Here is a 20170-nt window from a genome sequence, read left to right as displayed (position 1 = left end):
ATGGAGTTGGGATGTTTACACACATGGTTCCGAATCGGGAATAGCGCGCATTATTAGTGGCTTGTTTTGATTGGTCGCCCCGCCATTGACCAGAGATGCCTTGGCGCCTTGTCGAAACTTCCCTCCCAGCTGCAGGGGGGCAGCTGCAGCAGAGGTGTATGAATCGTCCAAACTACACATCGATGAGATATTCCTACCTTATCATGTAGAATGATAGAACGAGTCGACGAATGGCACTCCAGGTGCCTGATGAAGTTTTATGACAATGGATTTGAAGGATGATTCGGACCTGCAACTCATGCGGGCATCGCCGCAGCTTCTAACTGATTTTCGCTTACAGTTGCAAAAAGCCCTTGGCGCAAAACAATACATCCGTGACTCGAGGGTATCTCGCCTCATATCACTGGTATGCAATATACTCCTAGTTTACGCGGATTACAAATCGCTCGCCAACATGCTTGGTCTTTATGTTTTCGTACTGACAATTCGCGGCAGATTGACCCGTTTCAAGAAGATCCGCAGCTCCTCGATAGGCATCTTCCCCAAATTGTCCCAGATCTGGTCAACAGATTCCTTGAATGTGTCCAATATGGCCATATCAAGAGCAAATCCGGGGCTTGTACCGTGCAAAATACCGTAGCACAACTGCTGTATTACCTCTGCAAAATCCGCGGGGAGAAGGTCATCGTCAGCTTCTTCAACAATGAGCCTCAATATCTTGAACCTATGCTGGGGGCATTGGAGGCTTGCCGAAACAACCCCTCAGCGACATGGCATGAGCGGTATATCCTCCTTCTCTGGCTTTCACACCTGATGCTCGCTCCCTTCGATCTTTCATCTATTTCCTCAGACGATCCTACAATTCATTTTGAGCCTGTGGATTTCGAGCTTCCACAAGAACTGCCAAGCATCACCCGACGTATTATCCCTCTTTGTGTCAAGTACCTTCGAAGTCCCACCAAGGAGAGCGGAGCGTCGGCCAGACTCTTGTCAAGAATTTGCCTACGGCCGGACATGCGCAAGGCCGGTCTCCTTGATGCTGTAGTGACTTGGGCAGTCGGGTTCTTCGGGGCCGATCGAGCTCAAGAAGCACACAAGGAACATGATGTCCATGCGTGCTTAGGGATGCTTACCTTTATCTCCCGTCTTATCGCTTCCGGTACCGTCCAAGAGATTGGTATCCAGATATCAAGGCTTTTTTCTGTTTGTCAGGCAATCCTGGATTCTCAATCACTCAAATTTTTGAGCTCTCTGGCAATTACCCGAAAACTTATTGTGAAGACTTTTCGTATCATCGTTTTACACTGCCTTCGAGCAGAGGATAGCTTAACTGGCCTTGATGTCACAGCTACTCTTGAGGATGTCATTGGATTCCTGCTTGAGGCGTTGTCAGACGGCGACGCGCCTGTCCGCTTTGCATCAAGCAAAGCTATAAGCGTCATCACCTTTAGCCTGGACCAAGACATGGCCGTTGAGTTAATTGAGGCAGTGATTGGAGGCTTTGAAGACAATGTCCTATGGGAGGGACACAAGCGCAGCGTTACCGCTGTCAATTCTCTCCGGTGGCATGGTCTCACGCTGACCCTCTCTCATCTTCTATACAAGCGTGCTCCCCCACCTACTCAGCTCCCTGACGTTCTTAATGCCCTCCTTCTGGCACTGAACTTTGAGCAACGATCCGCTACTGGAACTTCGGTGGGTTCGAACGTTCGAGACGCGGCGAACTTCGGCATTTGGGCACTCTCCCGGCGCTACACGACAGAGGAGCTCACCCGAATCGACACGTCTACAATTCGTGCAGCAAGTTCGTCTACCCACCATCTATCTGTCCTGCAGATGCTCGCTGTAGAACTTGTCATTTCCGCGTGCCTCGATCCAGCAGGCAACATCCGACGAGGATCGTCCGCCGCGTTGCAGGAGCTTGTTGGTCGTCATCCAGACACCGTCATGGAAGGGATATCGGTTGTCCAAACGATCGATTTCCAGGCAGTTGGGTTGCATCAACGTGCTATGATTCAAGTTGGATCGGCTGCAGGCAAACTGAGCGAACTGTACTGGGACGGGTTGTTTACAGGTCTCGTCGATTGGCGGGGTACGGGATCAAATGACGAGAAGTCCCGAGAGATCGCGGCGCTGGCTTTGGGCTCATTAGCAAAGGTCAAAGGGAAGGAGGTGCGAAAGGGAATGCTCGATGAGGTTCTCGAGATTCTGGCGAAGTTGAAACCACGCCAGATCGAGGAAAAGCATGGTTTGCTCCTTGCCTTTTCCAGCATCCTAGAATGCAGCTTGAGGGGAACCGGTCCCCCTACGGAACGCCGACCACAAGCAGTCGAGGGGTTATCTCATTTTGCAGAGTACCTGGCTCTCCCCAGCCGGCTGAAATTTACGGAGATCGATTTCTCCTCCCCAGCTCTACGACCACGACTAACCGCTATTGCCGTCATCTCTCTAGTCAAGATTTTGAGCTTGCTCCGATCATGGCTGTCAACAAATACAAGCGACTCAGGCGATATGCTGATTGAACTCTTCAATCATTGTCTCCACCGCAACGATGAAGGTGTTCTCCGAGCGATCCCAGAAGCAGCAAAGCAACTCTGTCATTCACTGCCCGAGTCTGAACTCATTCGGCTTGTAGGGTCATGGCATGCTAAGGTCAAATCGGAGCATGCCATGAGTAACCCTAGCTCAGGATATATGCTCGCAATTGGCTCTTCACTTCAAGACCTCCACATGAGCCCTCAGGTTTGGACTTCGATGTTCGAAACTTTACTTGAGGCAGCGCATCCGCCGCGTAAAATCGACCAACGAGTTATCGCTCTAAGAGCTCTGAATACTTACATATCGCCGGATCTTGTTCCTAGGGTCAGAGCGGAGCCACAGCTATTTGCTAGATTACAGGAAACCCTGTTGAAGAGTTTCAATGACTACACGGTGACCTCTCAAGGAGATGTCGGCTCGCTTGTCCGCCTTGAAGCACTCCCCATCTTTGCAAGTATATGGTCATCGGATATAGCTCTGGGAACTCACTCGGAATCAGAAGAGGGGAATATGGAGATACAGTTATACGCGTCTCTCCTCCGGCTCTCGCTCGAAAAGCTTGACAAGCTTCGCTCTCGAGCCCGCACACTCGTCTCAAGGCCCAGACTCTACTACGCTGCGATAGATGACAGACCAGAACTCATGGAGAAAGATGTATCCTCAGAGTCTTACTTCCGCAGCTATATCCTCTTCATGGAATGTGACGTCCATCCATCAATTCGGCGGGCGGTTCTCGAAGGCATGATTTCTTCCGCTGCGCAAGGTTCGGATGCGGTAGAGCGAACGGCGCGGATCGCACTGGCCAAGGCTCTTGGTATCGAATCTACCTTCCCAAGGGAAACAGCAGAGGGAAGGCTAGATGATTTCAGCGTCCTCGAGTTCTTCGACCTTTTCCTCTCCACCCTAAACGACAATCTCGGCAACCCGCGTCTCCTACCGAGCATACTGGAGATTCTTGCCTTCCTACTCGACATGCGGCTTTTGCACCGGCTTATCACTCCCCCAGGTGCCTCCGACAAGTCCAAATCCTCCGACCCTACAACCACCGCGCCCGCATTCTCTTTCCGCAGGCTCCTCTCGCTGGTTCAAAAAGCACACCATAAGTCACCCCAACCGGCACTCCATCTAACAGCCCTGTCGATCTATCGCAACCTCGCAGAGGTGCCAGTGATCCGAGAACTAGTGCTCCAAAAGGTGGTAACCATGCTGCGACATCCGGCCGCCGTGGTCCGTACTGGTGCCGCGGAAGTATTATGGATGGTTTTCGATGACGACGGGTTAGGCAGTAGCAATGCAGTGGAAGCGATGAAGCAGATTGACTGGGGGAGAAGGCCTGCAGAGGTGGTGGAGGAGAGAAGTGCGATTACAGATATGTTGATGGGGGCAGTTTTGGGCTAGAGAACCCCGCTGCGATGACATAGTGAATGCATGAAACCGCCGAGTTGATGGAGTACGGGCAATGTCGGTTATGTTTTGGTCGCTTTATGGGCTTGGTAAGTGGTACGCGATGCGGGCCAAAGTATGACCGCTGCCTCATCTCATACTATTATATACAGCACATTGTTAGTAATAATTGGATAGCACTGAACAATTTCGGACGCTACTCAACGCTCGTACTGCTCGCTTTCCATAAAAAAATGGCACGCGAAATTGAACGGAAGGGTTGTTATCCAACACAATGGTATAGCACGTAGGAGGAGTTTAAATGCAAGTTAGTGGGTGATGCATTCAATCAGGTATATCCATAAGCTAGAAATAAATGGCAGTATATTTCACTGTCCAACCTCCCCGCCACACACGACTTATGTGGTATCGCACCAAGTTCAAAACAACAATCCAACAAAATTCGATCATGCTTAGCCTCCTACGTCTCCACTGTCGTCTGCTGCGCTGCCACCGCCTCCTTCTGTATTCCAGAGGTCGGAGTCGCGGTTCCCTGCTCGCTCTGCAACGCCATCTGCTCCAGCATGCTCCAGTCCCCGATCTGCTCATCGAAGAACTGATCGAGATCCAGACCGACCATCTCCGCCTCCTCGCTGACGCGCAGATGCATTCCGGGGATGTACTTGAGCACATACAACAGGATACACGAGACCGTGAAGCTGTACGCCGAGATGGCCGCGATCTCCGCGAGCTGCTTAGCCACCTGGATGCCCTCGCCGTCGATGGCGCCGGGCGCCAGCGTGCTGCCGTCGAGCGAGCTGACCCAGGACTGGGCAAAGATGCCGGTGAGGAAGGAGCCGACCATGCCACCGATGCCGTGGAGCTTGAAGACATCCATGCCCTCGTCGATGCGCAGGATCTTGTCGATGCCCTGGCAGAGCGAGCAGACGACAGCGGTAAGGAAGCCGATGAGCGCCGCAAGCCAGACGGACACGAAACCGGCGGCGGGAGTGATGCCGACGAGGCCGGCGATGGCGCCCTCGCAGGCACCGACGACGGAGAATCGTCGGCCGTGGCGGAAGTAGTCGACGAGAGACCAGCCTAGGACACCCATGGACGCGGCGGTGTTGGTGTTGAACGCAGCGGTCATGGCACGGACGGAGGCGTTTAGGGCGCTACCGCCGTTGAAGCCATACCATCCGAACCAGATGAGGACGGTACCGAGGAAGACAAGAGTGGTGTTATGCGGCTTGTGGTGGGACTTCTCGCCAACATGTCGGCGCTTTCCAAGGACGAAGGCATACGCAAGGGCAGCCCAGCCGGACGCGATGTGGACGGGGCCACCACCGGCGAAATCGAGGGAAGGGAGGTTGTACAGCCAGCCGTTGGAGTTCCAGGTCCAGCAGGCAATCGGGCAATACACGATGGTGGCCCAAAGGAAGCCGAAGACGAGGGAGGGGATGATACGGCCACGCTCGAAGGACCCGCCGATGACGATTTGTACCGTGCAGGCGCAGAACAACATCTGGTAGAAACAGAAAACGATTTCGGGGAGGAGGTCGGATCCTGGGGATGGGGCAGCGCTGACGTTCTTCATGCCGAAGTTGGCCAGGTTGCCGATAAACGGGGAGGCGGTGCGGGAGTAGGCGAGGGAGTAGCCCCAGAACATCCATTGGAACGTAACCCTGGAGAAGTGTTAGTCGAGGCAGTAGATAGTTAGTGGATGGCTATGCATCTACTGCAGGAACTCACATCGCCGCGACCATAAGAGACTGGAACAGGAGAGCCAAGCCGGATTTCCTCCGCGCCAACCCTCCGTAGAGAAGTCCGATACCCGGGATGATGAGCCAAACCAGGAAGCACATAACGGCAATCCAGATATAGTGCATCTCAAAACCCGCGTACTGGGCGTTGACATCGACGAGAAGAGAATCACCGCCATTGGGCTGCGTCTCGTTGAACTCCGGCTAGACGACGGTATCAGTTACTACTTTGTCGAATACACCGGAATCGAGATATGGAGTGGCTTACAGGAGTTAGTTCGGCCATCGTCGCGGAAGTCCTTCAATCACGATCTTCTTGAATGGCAATCTACGGAATCTCCAGCTCAATGCTAGATCAAGTATATAAGGGAGAGACTGAAGTAGAACGAAAACACATCGACAAGGACCGGGAAGGGTAATCCAGACGAAGGTGAGGAGGATCAAGGACGGAGGCTAGACAGGAGAACATTCAGATATGGCGGACATGGTCCAGATATAGAATTGAGTGATAGATACCCTCCCGCTCTCAAAACATCGCAAGCCACCAACCTACTGGCAAGTCGTTTCTTGCTTCCGTATTTGGCATCACTATCGCATGGCTTATCTTGCCATCGCGTAATAACATCGCCCACGAGGATGCACGTACATCTGTCAGGGCTTCGCGTCTCCCAAGCAGGGTGGTGTTCGAAAGAGTGGAATGTGGAAATCATCCGTAAACCAGGGCCTAACTGCAAAGGATCATATCAGACTGTTTTAGGAAGTGGAGGGACAGTGCCAGAGATAACATTTCGTTGGGTGGTGAGCCGAAGCAACGTGGTGATAGTTAAGTGTTGATAAGAACGCGTCTCGTCACCATTCGCACCAATCAACTCCTCCATCTTCCATAACCTTGTCATCGAGTTCGCCTTGTCATTCGGCAGGATATCGTCTAGGCTGGTATCGACGGTTGTGAATCCTTTTACTTTTTAAAGGTTCAACCCGTCTCAATGTCCTATTAATTGTTATCCGCTTGGTTAGCTGCAGATGGCAGGTGTTGTGTCCTGTGTCAGAATAACCACGAGTCCTTCATCGCCGACGGCGCCCCTCAAGATTTGGACATCCAACTGTCCATGCATGGTATTTACGACACACGGTATGAGCATCGTGGCGTTTGTATTCCGTAGATAACATGGCAACTTGCAGATGCAAGCCAGTCGCTAAACTGTCGCTTCGTATGCGCGGAGCACGGACGGGGCTAACGCGATATCAATGTGGCACCATTTCTACAGCACGAAAACCAATAACAACGGCTTACAGAACGTAGCTTTCCTGTGGCTCGTTCGGTGTTGGCTGACAGTACCCTCAAGCCATCAATGATGGGACGGACTGTGCCCTGGGGTCTGGGGAGCGGATGGAGGATGCTCGATGCAGGATGGGGGGGAAAGAAGGGAGGGAGAAGTAGAGATAAGGTGCCATCAAAACCGGGGTAGTCTGGGTTGCTTTTGTCTGATTCGCTTGAATTCCGGGAGGCAATCGATCCTCGGATCACTGATGGTATCCGTGTCGACTCTGAAAAAGCATTCTTTTCGAGAAGAATTATTCTGTATTTATGTATTAGCAAACTAGTTACCTACCCACATTACTGTCGCCACAGTTCAAATGGGTCCTAGCCAGGATGGTTCCTGTTCTGTCGCCGATGGCCGGGTCATTGTATTGTTGCGCTCGTAGTATTACCATGCTGCAGCTCGTATTGACTATCGTAATTTGTACGGGGAAACAAAGATTGGTTAATGGTAATAATGTAGTGCACAAGCGAACTGCCACGTCACGTCTCTAACTACACCTCCTAATCTACACCACCACCACCGCCATGATGTCTAAAAATGTAATATTGAAGGCAGAATATTATCGGCTATCAGTGTATTCTAATTGGGCTGGTGAGATTTGTAAACCAGTTTTTCCACCACGCTAGGAATCGGGGAAACTAATGGATTAATCAAGCCTAGCGTACGACCAATCTTCCCTTGAACAACTCATGCCAATTTATCACCAATCTTTCCCTAACTTAACTACGTTAGGTCAACTTTAAATCTTAATTTACTCTCTCTCTCTCTCTCTCTCTCACAGATCGAAACATGGAAGGTATTGCTCCTCCACCAGATTGTCTTTACGCTTCTTACGATGAAGCCTACAATGCTCTCAGAACCCATGGTATGCAGCATGGCTACGTACTTAGCAGCCTCCTTCGTTAGAAGAGTTCTTAGCCGACATCGAGCGTCGACGGCTTCAGCCCGTCCTATTTTACTGCAGTAACATAGTCTCAGTGACCAATTTTTTTGGCGGAAACAAGACAGGAAAACGATCCGACAGAACTGGTTAAAGCACGGAATATGGCTCCGGCTACAAGAGGAGTGAATGCTTCCTGTACCCCAACAATTGCGTGGAATTGTTATGGTCCCAGGCCTGCGGCCTGTTCCCTTGGTAGAATCTATCAATCTAAGTACTTTAATGCATGAATATGACGAGACATCGGAATACGCTTTAGATTCTTCTCAGTCGAGGCCTCGGAACCATCAAAAGAGCTTATAAAAATAACACGCAAATAATTCCACGGTAGTAATAATATGGCTAGCGTGGTGGACAAAACTCACCAGCCTTCTAAATTTCTATGGTACTCCGTATTTGCTAAGTAGTTAAGAATCCGTGCGCAAGGCTAACCAAGCAGGTTGGTTCAAATGTCGAGTCGTCGCCTGGTACGGCCGGATCGTAAGAGTATGATCTATATCGCAGCACCGATAGCGATCCCCAATCCAGCAGCTGCCGCCACAAACACGGCCCCAACCTGTCCTGTCGGTGCTGCCGCACCACCCATCGAGCTTGATATTGGAGTTGCGCCGGAATCCCCGTCGACGGGCAGTGGATATCCGGTCGGCACCCGGTCAATGGGGCAGCCGGCAATAACAGCGGTGTTCTCCGCCATGGGACATCCAAAACGGCGCGGATCGTAACATTGTGCGAGATGGTCGAGATCGGAACTGGTGAGGGTAGGAGAGGCCACGCCTGTAGGAAGATAGATATTGACTTGAGCCCAGCTCGTCGTGCCCGGTGATTGCTGCCCAGGGCGCATGTCCGTTGAGAAGGAGGAGCGCGTGGCGCCTTCGATCTGGGAAAGGGCGGCTTCGATTTCTGACGGCTGGAGATTATTGAGGTCGCCGAGTATGGCGGAGGTGACGTAGCGGAAGGAAGTGCGGGTGCATGATGGTGGCGGCGTGACGACTACGGGTCCGTAGATGACGGTAAGTGTTGAAGAGCTTGTTACATCATTGCCGAACTGTCGCGATGGGTTTGTTGAGGCGAAAGGTGCATCTGTAGGAATGGCGGCAACAATTTTGGTTATGGGGAGGCCATCAAGCGTGACTACAGAGCTAGATATCGGGCTGCCGGTTACTGGCGCGGTGGGCCAGACCGATGATGTTTGAGTGTAGGTCTCGGTTTTTGTAGTGCGTACGAAATGTCGATCCGTGGTTAATGTTGATAATTGGACAAAACCGGTGGTCAGCTCGATTGCGCCGACGAAGGACTGGCCGAGGCATATTGCGATAACTATGGCGAGAAACATGATGAAAGGGTGTCCGCAAGACTATTAACCGTGGAGACTCGCAACGTGACAGATCTAAGAAAGGCGAAATGGGGCGGACTGGACAAGAAGAACAAGCAGGGTCATATACCGCGATCTTTATCATCTTTGTGCCGCACTCATCTTAAATTGACAGGATGCCGGATGCCTACGACGTAATTATCCCCGTTAATTGATGGCTGCAATGCTCAAAAACTAGTGTCTTACTAGGGATTCTAACTTAATCCTCTGACCAACTACCTAACTAGTTCTACTTCGACGGTTCGACCGCCGTTAGTTACTAGGAAAAGTTCAGTTAGGGTTTTTTTTTAACACGACCTTTTACTCTTTATTTATAAGTTTCTTCAATTTCTGACCGAAAATTTCATGTAATTAAGTGGTTATATGGGCAAATCATTCGAATTCGGTGTTGGAAACTGGTTTTGATGAGGAAGTTGTACATACATTTCGATTGGTCGATGCTTGTAATAAACTTCAATCTGGACACGGCAGAGACCGACGAGTACCAGGGGCTGAAACATGGATACGAAGTGGCGTCGTCGATCACATGTAAATTTACCTACCGTGCGATCATGCTCTGATGGACCAGTGTGAGGCCACAGAGGCATACACATGGTGACATGATATCCACAAGGCAAATCACATTATTGAGTCACATGATCTCAACTGCTTACCCCTCAATCTGTTTATTACTAGAAAGTTGCGGTTTTATAGTTAGGCAGTTTTCTGCGGCAATTCCATCTTCACCTAATTAATAACCACATACTTTACTCTATGTCACGTGATCACCACATCGCCAATTCTACCCCCAGGTGCCCAATCTGTCGCCTGCAACTCCCATTTTACCAGTGATCCCCCATGCCACGCTCCCTACTAGCAAAAATCATGGCTGCTATTCAAAGGCGCCGAGTGCGCCGTGATAAGTGGTCTATCCTTCGTTCGCCTCCCTCTTGTTCACAGCTGCGTACAAATCGTGATTCCAATATGATATGCCTCGACACCTTTATGCTCCGCTGTCCAAAGGTGCAAACGAACTTCAGTCCTGGACTTGGACTCGCCCGGAAACTTTTGCCAAGTTAGAACATTATAGAAGTTTTGGATGGATACCTCCGAACTACAATAAAAGTACCCTACGACGGATGGCAGTGGTTGAGAGATATTGGTACAAGTACGCTTTCCGTTCTCAAAATTGGTACTACTACGATAACACTGACAAAGACAAATAGGTATTGTGAGCATATAAATGTGGATTATATAGAACATCTTCTCTCAGAGGAGCCCGCAGTCTATATGGCTTTCTTCGACTGACTGGATGACGGAAAGAGGAGACTTCAATCATATCAGGCATACTGGAGACGCTTGTCTCAGTACTTTTCAAGACTCGCAAGGCACGAATTAAGATATAATGCTATCGTGCAGGTAGGAAGAGTACGGATTCTCGGCGTTTAGATGAGTTACTTAGCTAATAAGAGACATAGTACTTGCAGCATCTGTTTCCAGCTGAGTGCCCGGTCCCTCACACAAGGCCAAAAGAGACCCTTGATATTGAGGAGCAGGTACTTCACCAGCGTTTCCTTTGGAGAAACTCCAGTTGTTTTCGGTTCGGCAATTATATCGTTCAACAGTCCACTCTCCAGCTATGGTCTTCCATAACTGGGACACGACCTGGCGTGATTCTAGAGGATGGTGTTGTTCCCAACGAACATGGCAGCAGGAATCAGGGGTTCAAAAGCCAGATTCCATACCATATCTCATTCGACTGTACCCCCCACACGGTCTGTTGACAGGATATTGATTTATTCTACCTTCCAAATCATGGTAGCAGGGACATTCTTTGCGCGATCCTCAATTTTCACAATATGAAAGGAAGAGCAGAAGGTGCGGATGGATAAGGGATAGCCCGTAGAACAGTATATTCGCCGCTTACCACCTCTGCAGGACAAGATACTTTCCACATTGTGACTACCAGTTAGCGTATTGTCCGATCTTACAAATCGTTGCGATGGCATTCCGAGACAACGCATTCGAAAATGAGAACCTGACCCCTGAATTCATTCGGCAACTCCGTGTACCCTGTCGACTTCCTAAACTACCAATCAGAGGGAAGAAAGCCTTATTAAAGGTTCCTGTTCTCCGGAATATGAACCACACTGCTGAAAAATGGGTACTCGATCCGATCTTATCTATGAAGTATAGCACCAGTGACAGTGCACTGAAGCATATCTCCGAGGGATTGGGGTATGAGTTACTCAAAAAGTTCTACTTTTATAGGCGCTGGGCTGCAAATGAGATAAACTGTGAGTTTTCTTCATAATACTACTCTTAGACATTCAAAGCTTATTTTTATCAGTACATTATGTCGCTTCTGAAAGGAGGAAAGCCCTGGGATATCCCGGAAACAAGGTGTTTGAGAGACACTACCAATCTAATTTCATTGGTGACTTGCAGGAGTTCGTTCAGGCTCGTCCACCGCAAAAACCGCTTTCCAAGGCGGCTCGAAGGAGCATGCGAGATGCTTTAGCACCTAATGATATCAAGAGCAAGCAGAAAAAGTCTATTCGCCGCCATCCTAAAATCCTCAAGTTGAGGGCGGAGAGAGACGAATTGGCAATGGAAATTCGATCCTTGGCAGGGCCTGTGACGAAGGGCACGAGTCTGTGTCCTATACTCTATCGGCAGCACAAAGCGGTCTCTAAAGTACTAATGAAGAAGAAGAGAAGTTTGTACAGGGTTGCGAAGAAGAAGATGAAAGAGGATTGCTTTCATGATATGCCAAACGATGAAATCAATAAGCAGATCGAGAAGCTTCTTCGTCGTACAGAGGGGAACATCTTAGACGAAGACGACGGAGAATCCGAAGAAGACTCTGAAGAAGTCGACTGGGAACCACCCTATCCTAATTCCCAAGTACACTTTTCCGGAACGCCTCGCAACGTGGATACGTTCTATGGGCCAGACGCAGACACCCTTTCAGACGACGCTTCTCTCTGCAAGAGAATTCAAGCTACAAAGGATATGATCGCGCTTTGTGATCTCCAAGAGCCTCCCCGTCTGAGGGATACAAGCTGGAATGCAGACGACAGCGACGATAGCGATAGGACGAACGATAAGACCCTACCGACACAAGAACAATCTGTTCCTAGCCTTAACGAGAGAAACATCCCGACCAAAGCTTGCATCATCTGTCCAGACCAACACGAATTCTCTTGCTGTGATTCACTGCGACGTCATATTATGACGCAGCATCTCAGCCGCATAGCTCAAGATAGCCTACACTACAACAAGGAAATATGTAAGAACATAGGGATATTTAACACCGCATCAGATTTCTTAAATCACGCAGCAAAAGTCCACAACTATGATCTCAAATTTAGGAATCAACAATTGAAGCAAATCGCTGGCTACGTGACACGGTCTGGATGCGCAAGATCTGCAATTACCAAGTTTCATTGATCTAAACTGAAGAGAGAGAAATGGAAGATATCTCCCAGCGCCTCTGTGTGCGAGATATCAACTCTCCTCTCTGCTATCCTAACACAGCTCCCACATGACTATCTCCTTGATAATCCTCTATGTAATCCACTAGCACATCTCGGTGGCGTCGGCCTTTCTTTAGAGCCACTGTTTGTTGCCAAAATGAGATACAAACGAGCCTCCGTCGCCATTTTCGACACTCGCCTTGTTGATCACGGACATTACATGGTTCACTGACTCTGTAGGCGTGATGGGCCCCGTGAAGTGAGGTGCATAATCCCTGAACCTGGCCAACATGATCGCCGCGCCCTGTTTCTGCTCCTCGGTAGCTATTGTCTAGTCAGCAGGCCGCAAAGCATTGGTGGCACTTTATCTGGTCTTACGATTGTCAAAAGGGCGGGTATTTACCAGGCCAGGGGAGATGTTCAGGAACAAGACTCCCTGCCCAGCGTACTGAGCGCTAAACTTAGCCACAGCAGCGTTCATCGCCGCCTTGCTAATGGCATACGGGGAACCAATAGTGACACCAAACTTGGCGATGAAGTCAATATCTGCCATGCCAGTCGAGATGGCGATGACTTTCTTAGTTGTACCTTTTAGGATAAGCGGCAAGTAGAGGTTGATGAGATGGATGTTGCCGACGACATTGATGTTGAAGGAATCGAGCAAGTCCTTCTCTAGCAATTCTGGCTGGTCGGTACTTCTCATACTGTCAGGCATTGTGAACAATTTCGAGTTATTGAGAGTACACTCACAAGTCACCAATTCCGGCAGAAGCGCGGACTTCAGACTGATAGGCAGCGTTCGCTATGAGGTAGTCGAGCTTCCCGCCGGTCACCTTGGCGACATGGTCGGCCGATTTCTTAAACCTATCAATGAGAATTCATTATATCTAGGGTATTTACCGTACCTTGACCGCATCATAGTTGGTAATGTCGGCCGCTAGGATGTGGACGTTTGCCCGTTCGCCCAACTCCGACTTCACTTTCTTGTCCGTGGCAGCCTTGTCTCGGACCAAACCAAAGACTGTGTTGTCCGAGTTGTTGGAGAGTTGCTTGAGAAACTCGAACTAGAAATATGATGAGCAGAAGTTCCTTCGTTGACCTGTCCATTAGGAACTTACTCCGAGGCCGCGAGAAACACCGGTAACGAGATATGAAGCCATTCGCGTAAATGGTGCGGGGGCACAGAATGTAATTGATGTTTGTTAGATGTAAGAAACTTGGAGTAGAAGAGGTGTTGATTGATCATTTGGCATTTCGAGGTGTATTGAGCCTCTTTATATACCTGTAGAATACACGGCCTGTGTTTATGGATCGATGAACTGAAGCGGACTTCGAGCATCTCCGCAGGCTTCTATGCGGCTCTTCGCGCATTTCAAAGCACCGCAGGCTAATAGATGAGTAACACGCTAGCGATTATAATCAGAGTGCCAAACTTGATGTTCAATCAGCTCTCCATCATCGTACTGTGTATGTTGAACCAACAGCTTATACATGACTCGTATCGGTGGCTTCTAAGTTCAGGGAAGACAAGTCGTATTGAGACTAGCGCCGGTGGTGGCTCGCTCAAACTTGCCACAGTCCCTTTTTGGGCGTTGACGTGCATAACTGTGGGGCCCGAGCCGTTTCAATACTTCAGCTGACAAACGACTCTCTCTGAGTTTAAATCAGCGATATGCGACCTCAGATATATATCATGGCCTAGGCAACTTTCACCGAGCCATCGTCATTAGTGCTGTTGGCCGACGCTTCCAGGAATACCTAGCCTGATAAAGTAGCTACCCTTTACTTGCAAGCGGAGAAACGATGAACACGCCAGAGCGAGGGTGCGGAGTATGCCAAGGTAGGTGCGCCAAGAACAGACTCTTCGGGAATCCGAAAGACTTATACACGCAGCGCGTCGAGTACGATGTGACCGAACCATCCCATCCTGTGCCCGTTGTCTTAAAGCAGGGCGTACTTGCGATGGCTTTGGTCTCCGGCTATCCTGGCCACACAGTAGCGACCGGAAGCGAGCAGTCTTCACTGTTCCTCCTCGCAACGAATCGTCTTTTAATAAATCGGATGATATCTCCTTTGTTCAGACGACTTCGTGGGATATGCGCATACACTATCGTTTGTCGGCTGAAGGATGGAACCGTAAGACTCCAGGGCCACCCCTGATTGAATACAAGGCACCCAATGGCTCATACCGAGTGCAGGGACAGTGGGAAAGTATCTCTCTGGTAGTCCAGTTCTTACCACGCCGGTAAGATGGATTCCACACCAATTAGATGCCTCGCAGGAAGCTCTAGTTCAATACTGTGAGCCAATGAGTATAGAACATCGTGAACAAGGCGGCTGATGTGTTCAAGTCGAATCTCATGCCTCATTTTCTCTCACAACTGTCGGCATTGATGCCCTAAAACTTCGGAGTACGTTACTTCGCTTAGCGTTTATGTCTAGCGCTCCAGCATCTGCGGCAGTGTTGCAATCTCTGCTTGCTGTTGCATCGCTACATTGCTACGGACACCAACCTCGGGCAGCCCACTATAAGCTCTCCGCTATTCAACTTCTCAACGAGTCTTCCAAACGTGGATTGGAGACCAAGGAGATTATTCAACACGGTGCGGCTGGTATGCTATTAGCATCATTCGAAGTACGTCAATTTGAGCACCTATGGGGCCAGAAAGGAAGTCGCTCTGACACCCGACAGATTCAGAATCCCACCGAGACGTCTAGCCATTGGCCATGGTATGTCTGTGGTTGCAAAGGAATTTTCTACAGAGCCTGTGACGATAGGTTGGCTTGGTACGATAGTGACTTCCTGCTGCTGCTCGGCTGGATTCAATACCACGAGGTGGTCGCGCGTTTCAGTTTCCGGCATTGGCGCGGCCACGGGGCATTCGAGAGAGATTATGTGGCGGATGAAGGCTTCACGGGTCTGCTTCCTGGCATTTGTGGAACAGGGCTTGCTAAGGTTCGTCGCACTCCATGAGGCCAGGTAGAGTACTAACCCGTAGGACAAGATCCCATATCCATCCGGGCCATCGAACGAGATCCTCAGCCTCCTCTCGGAGGTTTATGACAATGTGGTTGAACCATCTGACTCCAGATACAACACAGACGAGTATCGCAACTATCTTGAAGTCTTGGAATGGAGGATCAAAAGAGCCACAGGTCCCTCCCACGCTACCCAGATGACACACTCGGCACCGAGGCCGGACGCCCCGATAGTAGCAAAGCTGTATCAACTCGCCACCTTGGTCTACCTCGAGCGCACGTCGACAAAGTTATCGGGTCAGTCAGAAAAGGTCACTCAGATAGTGGACAGTGCTTTCAGCATATTCCGGGAGCTCGAGACATGTCAGTGGCCTTTTCCGTTGCTCATCTTTGCGTGCGAAGCGCGTGGTGATGGGGAACGGATGGTTATTCTGGATCTCATTGCGAAAACTGAAAGAAAGGCGCATGTCAGGAGCTTGGAGAGCCTGAAGACGATGGTCAGGTTTGTTTGGACGCAGGATGATCTTGCTGAAGGGCCGATTGATTATGCAGACAAGATGAGTACCCTGATGAGCATAAGTGATAGCGTACCTAGTTTCGTTTGAACATGTCGCTTGTACATAGTTATAGTTGCCATCGTCGTATCTATGCGTGTGACGAGATTTCTCTACGCGCGAAGTCCGTGCGTGTGCCCGGAGGATCGGTCTGAGTGCCCATCGTCGATGCTAATAGGGGCTGCTTCCTGTTCGGTTGTTTTGTATTTGCCGTCTTGTAGCATCGCCCGTCGACACGCTTGCCGTGATATCGTGCCCTGCGACGCGGTCGGGCAACCGCTGTCAGCCGGATGCGATTCGTAAGACAGGTCTGTTGCCCTGGACTGGGACAACAATTTGTGGCCAGAGTGATGTCGGCTCCAGGTAACGGAGAAGCCCCTTCAGCCCCGTGGAATTAACAATAGCTTTCGGCTGGTCACCAAGCCTTTCGGTTCAAGATGTGTTAATTGCCTAATTGGTACGGATGTGTCAATTAATCACGGAAGCAATAGGTTACCCGGCAGAGGGAGTGAGATGCTTGTATTGTGTAAGGAGTGGGATTGTCGCAGGCCAAAGGATTAGGTCTAGGATTCTGAGGCTACAAACTGCATTAAGTATCTTGCCATGAGTCTCGTATATCTGCAGGACCAGGGAACCGGCTATTCAGATAGAACACACAACTCACAATAATATAACAACTTTGCTGCTGTCACCAAATCTCCTGACTTCCAACCAGTTTAGCACTACCCCTGCAACAATAACGTACGATATGAAAACATTACCGAAATATTTCTGCCGAATTGCTTCAACGTAGCTGGACCAGTGGTATAGCATTGGCACGTACGCTGTCCTTTTCGGCTGAGTCCTCTACAACAACCTGATGTTCTAGCGCCAGGGATAGAGAGAACTAAAGGCAAACCCATAATCGTTCTCTGCACCTTGAGCATGACCTCAGCATCAGTGTGGCTTACAGGATCCGGATCCGTCAACCTGGTTCCGGCTTCGACGGATTACTACGTAGAGTACGAAATCCTTATCTGCCTGTTGACCAATTTCCATTTCCATAAAATTCAGATGATAACCGTTTCTCATCCAACTCCTGTTCGTATGCTATTGTATTGATATGAGGTTGACAACTTCAATATCTCCAGATTCACAAAGTTCGCGAACGGTCGAATGTGTCGGCTATCGGCTATGCAGCTCGTATCTTTGGCTTTCAAAGCTCAAGCTTGCTCACGTCATGATCGATCAAATGAGTTGCAATCTCAACAGAATTAATACACATCCTCATACTTCACTCTCCATGCTACTGCATCCTATCTATCTTTGCCCATTAAGATGTGTCTGAAACACGTGCAGCAACCTCACGTCCGCCCATATCTCCAGTGGCTGTTGGGTTGATATCCCCGAATCGGGGAGACGCGTGGTTCAGGGGTTCCGAAGCTCCGGCGTTCCGCCCACGTGACTCCGCTCCACGTGGTCTTGGCGTGACAACCGCAAGGCCATACTTCTGTTCCTCGCCTGATGCAAAACCACGAACGCCGCTCCAAGTTCCAGTAATTTGTTGATTATTAACAGCTCAGTGGCGCAGTGGGTTTAGCGCGTTGGGCTCATACACATCTTGTGAATGAGTTTACCCGAAGGTCGACGGATCGAGGCCGTCCTGAGCTATTCTTTTTTTCTTTCTCCTGTTGGAGACCGCCGAGTGGATCAGATCTATGAATCACTCACATACATGGTAACATTAACATTTATATCTCGTCATTATGAACGCCCTGTGACTTGCAATTATTAGCGTCGGCTTTTTTTTGGGTCATATGCCTCATGGTTCTCATCATCTCATGAAGTCTTCTGCTGCTTTTGTCTGTATGACAGTAGGGGTATGGTTCATTGCCTGTCTAGTTTTCTCCAAGTCTCTTGAAACTATCTTAGGACCCAATGTCGATATCTCGCCATATGACTGTGGCGATAAGCCTCCCTATTCATATATAGTATCTCCAATATTCCTGGAGTCTCGCTTCCTTTCCCCTAACCCCCGGCCAGAGCTTCGGAATATAAGTCGAATCACGGTCTCTAAATCATCTTACGGCACCGTACTCCTACTCCGAATGATTGTTATCGCTAGAGAGTGTGTCACGGTGTCACAGATAGCCATGGGATCTTGGAATGTGCAAGATTGTTAAAGCCAACTAAACAGGAGAGGTCCAATTTACAACTAGTCTACCTGCGTGTTTTGATTTTGGTAAAGTATTTAGTCCCTAGTATCCCCTGAATGTCCCGGGCCTCGAGATGGTATAGGAGTCCCTCTCACTATCCTGTGTCCTCCTAAGAATGTGTTTTTGGGGGAAGCATGGCCATCACCTCACACCTGATAGCATTCTGTGGGAAGAAAGACTTTTCGATAGATCAGGTGATCACGCACGGATATTGACATATCTGGATAGTCTTGACTCGCAACACACAGCTTTGTATTGATTCTCGTCACTGAAGAGAAGAAGAAAAAGAAGATGCATCTACACAGAAAAGGACTTTTCCTTTCTTGATCAGTGGAGATAAACCATCGTGGGCAGCCAACAGGCGAAGCAAAGGAAAAAGGGTCATTTTTTCCAGATGTTGCCAACCGTTTGCCGGCCTCAGTAGGAATGATGGTAGACTGAATTATGGCACAGCGATCGTCATATGCCTGAGACTTAAAGAGACTCGGTCGAGATGCGAGACTTAAAGAGACTCGGTCGAGATGCGTACAAAGGCAGTCTCTACCATTATACATGGTAAATAATTAATAAAATAAATTTGTCAACGATGTTTATCAGAATTCGAATGGACTCTCAAGTCGATGTTTGATAGGTTACAATTTTAATTTATTCAGCCAATCTCAAGACTGGTTGTTGATGGTGCTTGCTGAGCAAGGTACGTCAATGTTCGTTCCATCACGATCAATATGAGGAATCATGTTGTGAGGGAAACTTTAGCTTAACCCTTTAAGCTGCTCACTTCGGAAGCGAGTAACTTATATAGGTGCGTACTGACTAACTGCATAATGTAGAGAGGGGATAGTGCAAAGCGACAAGAAGCCGTACGAAGAAGAACAACACCGAGCATCAAGAGCACGAACCATCTCTCATCATTATCCACTAGGGCTTTCGACATCTGTCTGTCCATAAGAATACTAAGTCTCTGTGTTGACATCGCCCCATGCGCGGTACTCGGCGACATCACATCCACCTCCAGGTCTTGGCCAGGTCTCTTCTTCCATATTTGAACTATAGCAGTTGGGGGTCTATAATTGCCCATTCGGTGGTTCGTACAATCCTTGGGACTAATTCGTCAGTCTTACCAGTGGCGGTCTTCCACTACGCCTTCAAAGTTGGAGATTGAACGCTGAGTGCGAGCGCTGGTCTAAAGGAGTTGATTAGTTGAGTCACTGTCATGAGCTGTAACTTCCCTGGATTCAACCCGTGCGGTATGGGATCCTCTCTTCACGTCGTCCACTACCAGTAACAGCTTCCTGTTGTCCAAAGGTCCGGCAAACGCCCCGGAGAATGCCAGACAAGTGAATCGGGGAGCCAATGCCATCAACCGTGAGGCTCCAAATATTTTGCCCGAAGCTGAGATCGCTCACTGCCAGACCCTCGAGTTCCTCCGCCAACTCTTCAGGAAGGCCCTCCTGAACTTGTCGCTGGAATCTCAAGTCGAGGGGGCAAATATAGTGCCAAGGGAATGGATCGCCGGCAGGTGGCTAGCGAACGAATGGAAGACTATATGAAGAACGATGTGCTCAACACCTTGAATGATTTTATATACTACTAACTGGTACAAAATGCATCAATCACCCGATAGGGATGCGTGACTTGAGGATCTAAACGCAAGCAGGAGATC

The 20170-nt window shown here is 49.5% G+C and overlaps 7 protein-coding genes across 7 annotated transcripts; 4 read left to right on the top strand and 3 right to left on the bottom strand.

Moving 5' to 3' along the window:
• Positions 1–187: 187 nt before the first annotated feature.
• P152DRAFT_426157 (uncharacterized protein) lies at positions 188–4199 on the top strand. Its single transcript, XM_033677257.1, has 2 exons — positions 188–406; positions 496–4199. The coding sequence occupies exons 1-2, from the start codon at positions 260–262 to the stop codon at positions 3934–3936; spliced, it is 3588 nt and encodes a 1195-aa protein (XP_033538463.1). The 5' UTR covers positions 188–259; the 3' UTR covers positions 3937–4199.
• A 203-nt stretch (positions 4200–4402) lies between these two features.
• On the bottom strand, positions 4403–5970 carry P152DRAFT_510185 (methylammonium permease 3; the record flags this gene model as incomplete). The annotated part of the gene is made up of 3 exons (XM_033682646.1): positions 4403–5606; positions 5674–5888; positions 5953–5970. 3 exons carry the CDS (start codon positions 5968–5970, stop codon positions 4403–4405), a joined length of 1437 nt encoding a protein of 478 aa, XP_033538462.1.
• A 2472-nt stretch (positions 5971–8442) lies between these two features.
• On the bottom strand, positions 8443–9332 carry P152DRAFT_477920 (uncharacterized protein; the record flags this gene model as incomplete). Its single annotated transcript, XM_033681618.1, has 1 exon — positions 8443–9332. The coding sequence occupies exon 1, from the start codon at positions 9280–9282 to the stop codon at positions 8443–8445; it is 840 nt and encodes a 279-aa protein (XP_033538461.1). The 5' UTR covers positions 9283–9332.
• Positions 9333–10289: 957 nt separating this feature from the next.
• Positions 10290–12753, top strand: P152DRAFT_463208 (uncharacterized protein; the record flags this gene model as incomplete). The annotated part of the gene is made up of 5 exons (XM_033680485.1): positions 10290–10492; positions 10626–10728; positions 10788–11061; positions 11274–11597; positions 11651–12753. 5 exons carry the CDS (start codon positions 10290–10292, stop codon positions 12751–12753), a joined length of 2007 nt encoding a protein of 668 aa, XP_033538460.1.
• P152DRAFT_406919 (NAD(P)-binding protein) lies at positions 12748–14238 on the bottom strand. The gene is made up of 5 exons (XM_033676892.1): positions 13898–14238; positions 13685–13843; positions 13530–13636; positions 13158–13474; positions 12748–13103 (listed from the first exon to the last, which is right to left on the bottom strand). The coding sequence occupies exons 1-5, from the start codon at positions 13937–13939 to the stop codon at positions 12913–12915; spliced, it is 816 nt and encodes a 271-aa protein (XP_033538459.1). The 5' UTR covers positions 13940–14238; the 3' UTR covers positions 12748–12912.
• Positions 14239–14582: 344 nt separating this feature from the next.
• Positions 14583–16363, top strand: P152DRAFT_504320 (uncharacterized protein; the record flags this gene model as incomplete). Its single annotated transcript, XM_033682362.1, has 6 exons — positions 14583–14619; positions 14673–14915; positions 14978–15079; positions 15131–15414; positions 15472–15735; positions 15785–16363. The coding sequence occupies 6 exons, from the start codon at positions 14583–14585 to the stop codon at positions 16361–16363; spliced, it is 1509 nt and encodes a 502-aa protein (XP_033538458.1).
• Positions 16364–17835: 1472 nt separating this feature from the next.
• Positions 17836–18564, top strand: P152DRAFT_1770 (uncharacterized protein). The gene has a single exon (XM_033674151.1). It carries the CDS (start codon positions 18109–18111, stop codon positions 18472–18474), a length of 366 nt encoding a protein of 121 aa, XP_033538457.1. The 5' UTR covers positions 17836–18108; the 3' UTR covers positions 18475–18564.
• The last annotated feature ends 1606 nt before the right edge of the window (positions 18565–20170 follow it).

The sequence above is a fragment of the Eremomyces bilateralis genome, assembly GCF_010015585.1.
Source record: "Eremomyces bilateralis CBS 781.70 unplaced genomic scaffold P152scaffold_1, whole genome shotgun sequence".
Classification (NCBI taxonomy): Eukaryota; Fungi; Ascomycota; class Dothideomycetes; order Eremomycetales; family Eremomycetaceae; genus Eremomyces; species Eremomyces bilateralis.
This window is presented reverse-complemented; position numbering and strand designations above follow the sequence as displayed.

Excerpts from the sequence above, each read along its gene's own strand:
- P152DRAFT_426157 (XM_033677257.1), top strand. The coding sequence starts at position 260 with ATGACAATGGATTTGAAGGATGATTCGGACCTGCAACTCATGCGGGCA. Across the intron at positions 407-495 it reads TATCTCGCCTCATATCACTG|ATTGACCCGTTTCAAGAAGA; the intron begins GTATGCAATATA and ends AATTCGCGGCAG.
- P152DRAFT_406919 (XM_033676892.1), bottom strand. The coding sequence starts at position 13,939 with ATGGCTTCATATCTCGTTACCGGTGTTTCTCGCGGCCTCGGA. Across the intron at positions 13,844-13,897 it reads GTGTTTCTCGCGGCCTCGGA|TTCGAGTTTCTCAAGCAACT; the intron begins GTAAGTTCCTAA and ends TCATATTTCTAG. Across the intron at positions 13,637-13,684 it reads CCAACTATGATGCGGTCAAG|AAATCGGCCGACCATGTCGC; the intron begins GTACGGTAAATA and ends GATAGGTTTAAG.
- P152DRAFT_1770 (XM_033674151.1), top strand. The coding sequence starts at position 18,109 with ATGCCTCATGGTTCTCATCATCTCATGAAGTCTTCTGCTGCTTTTGTC.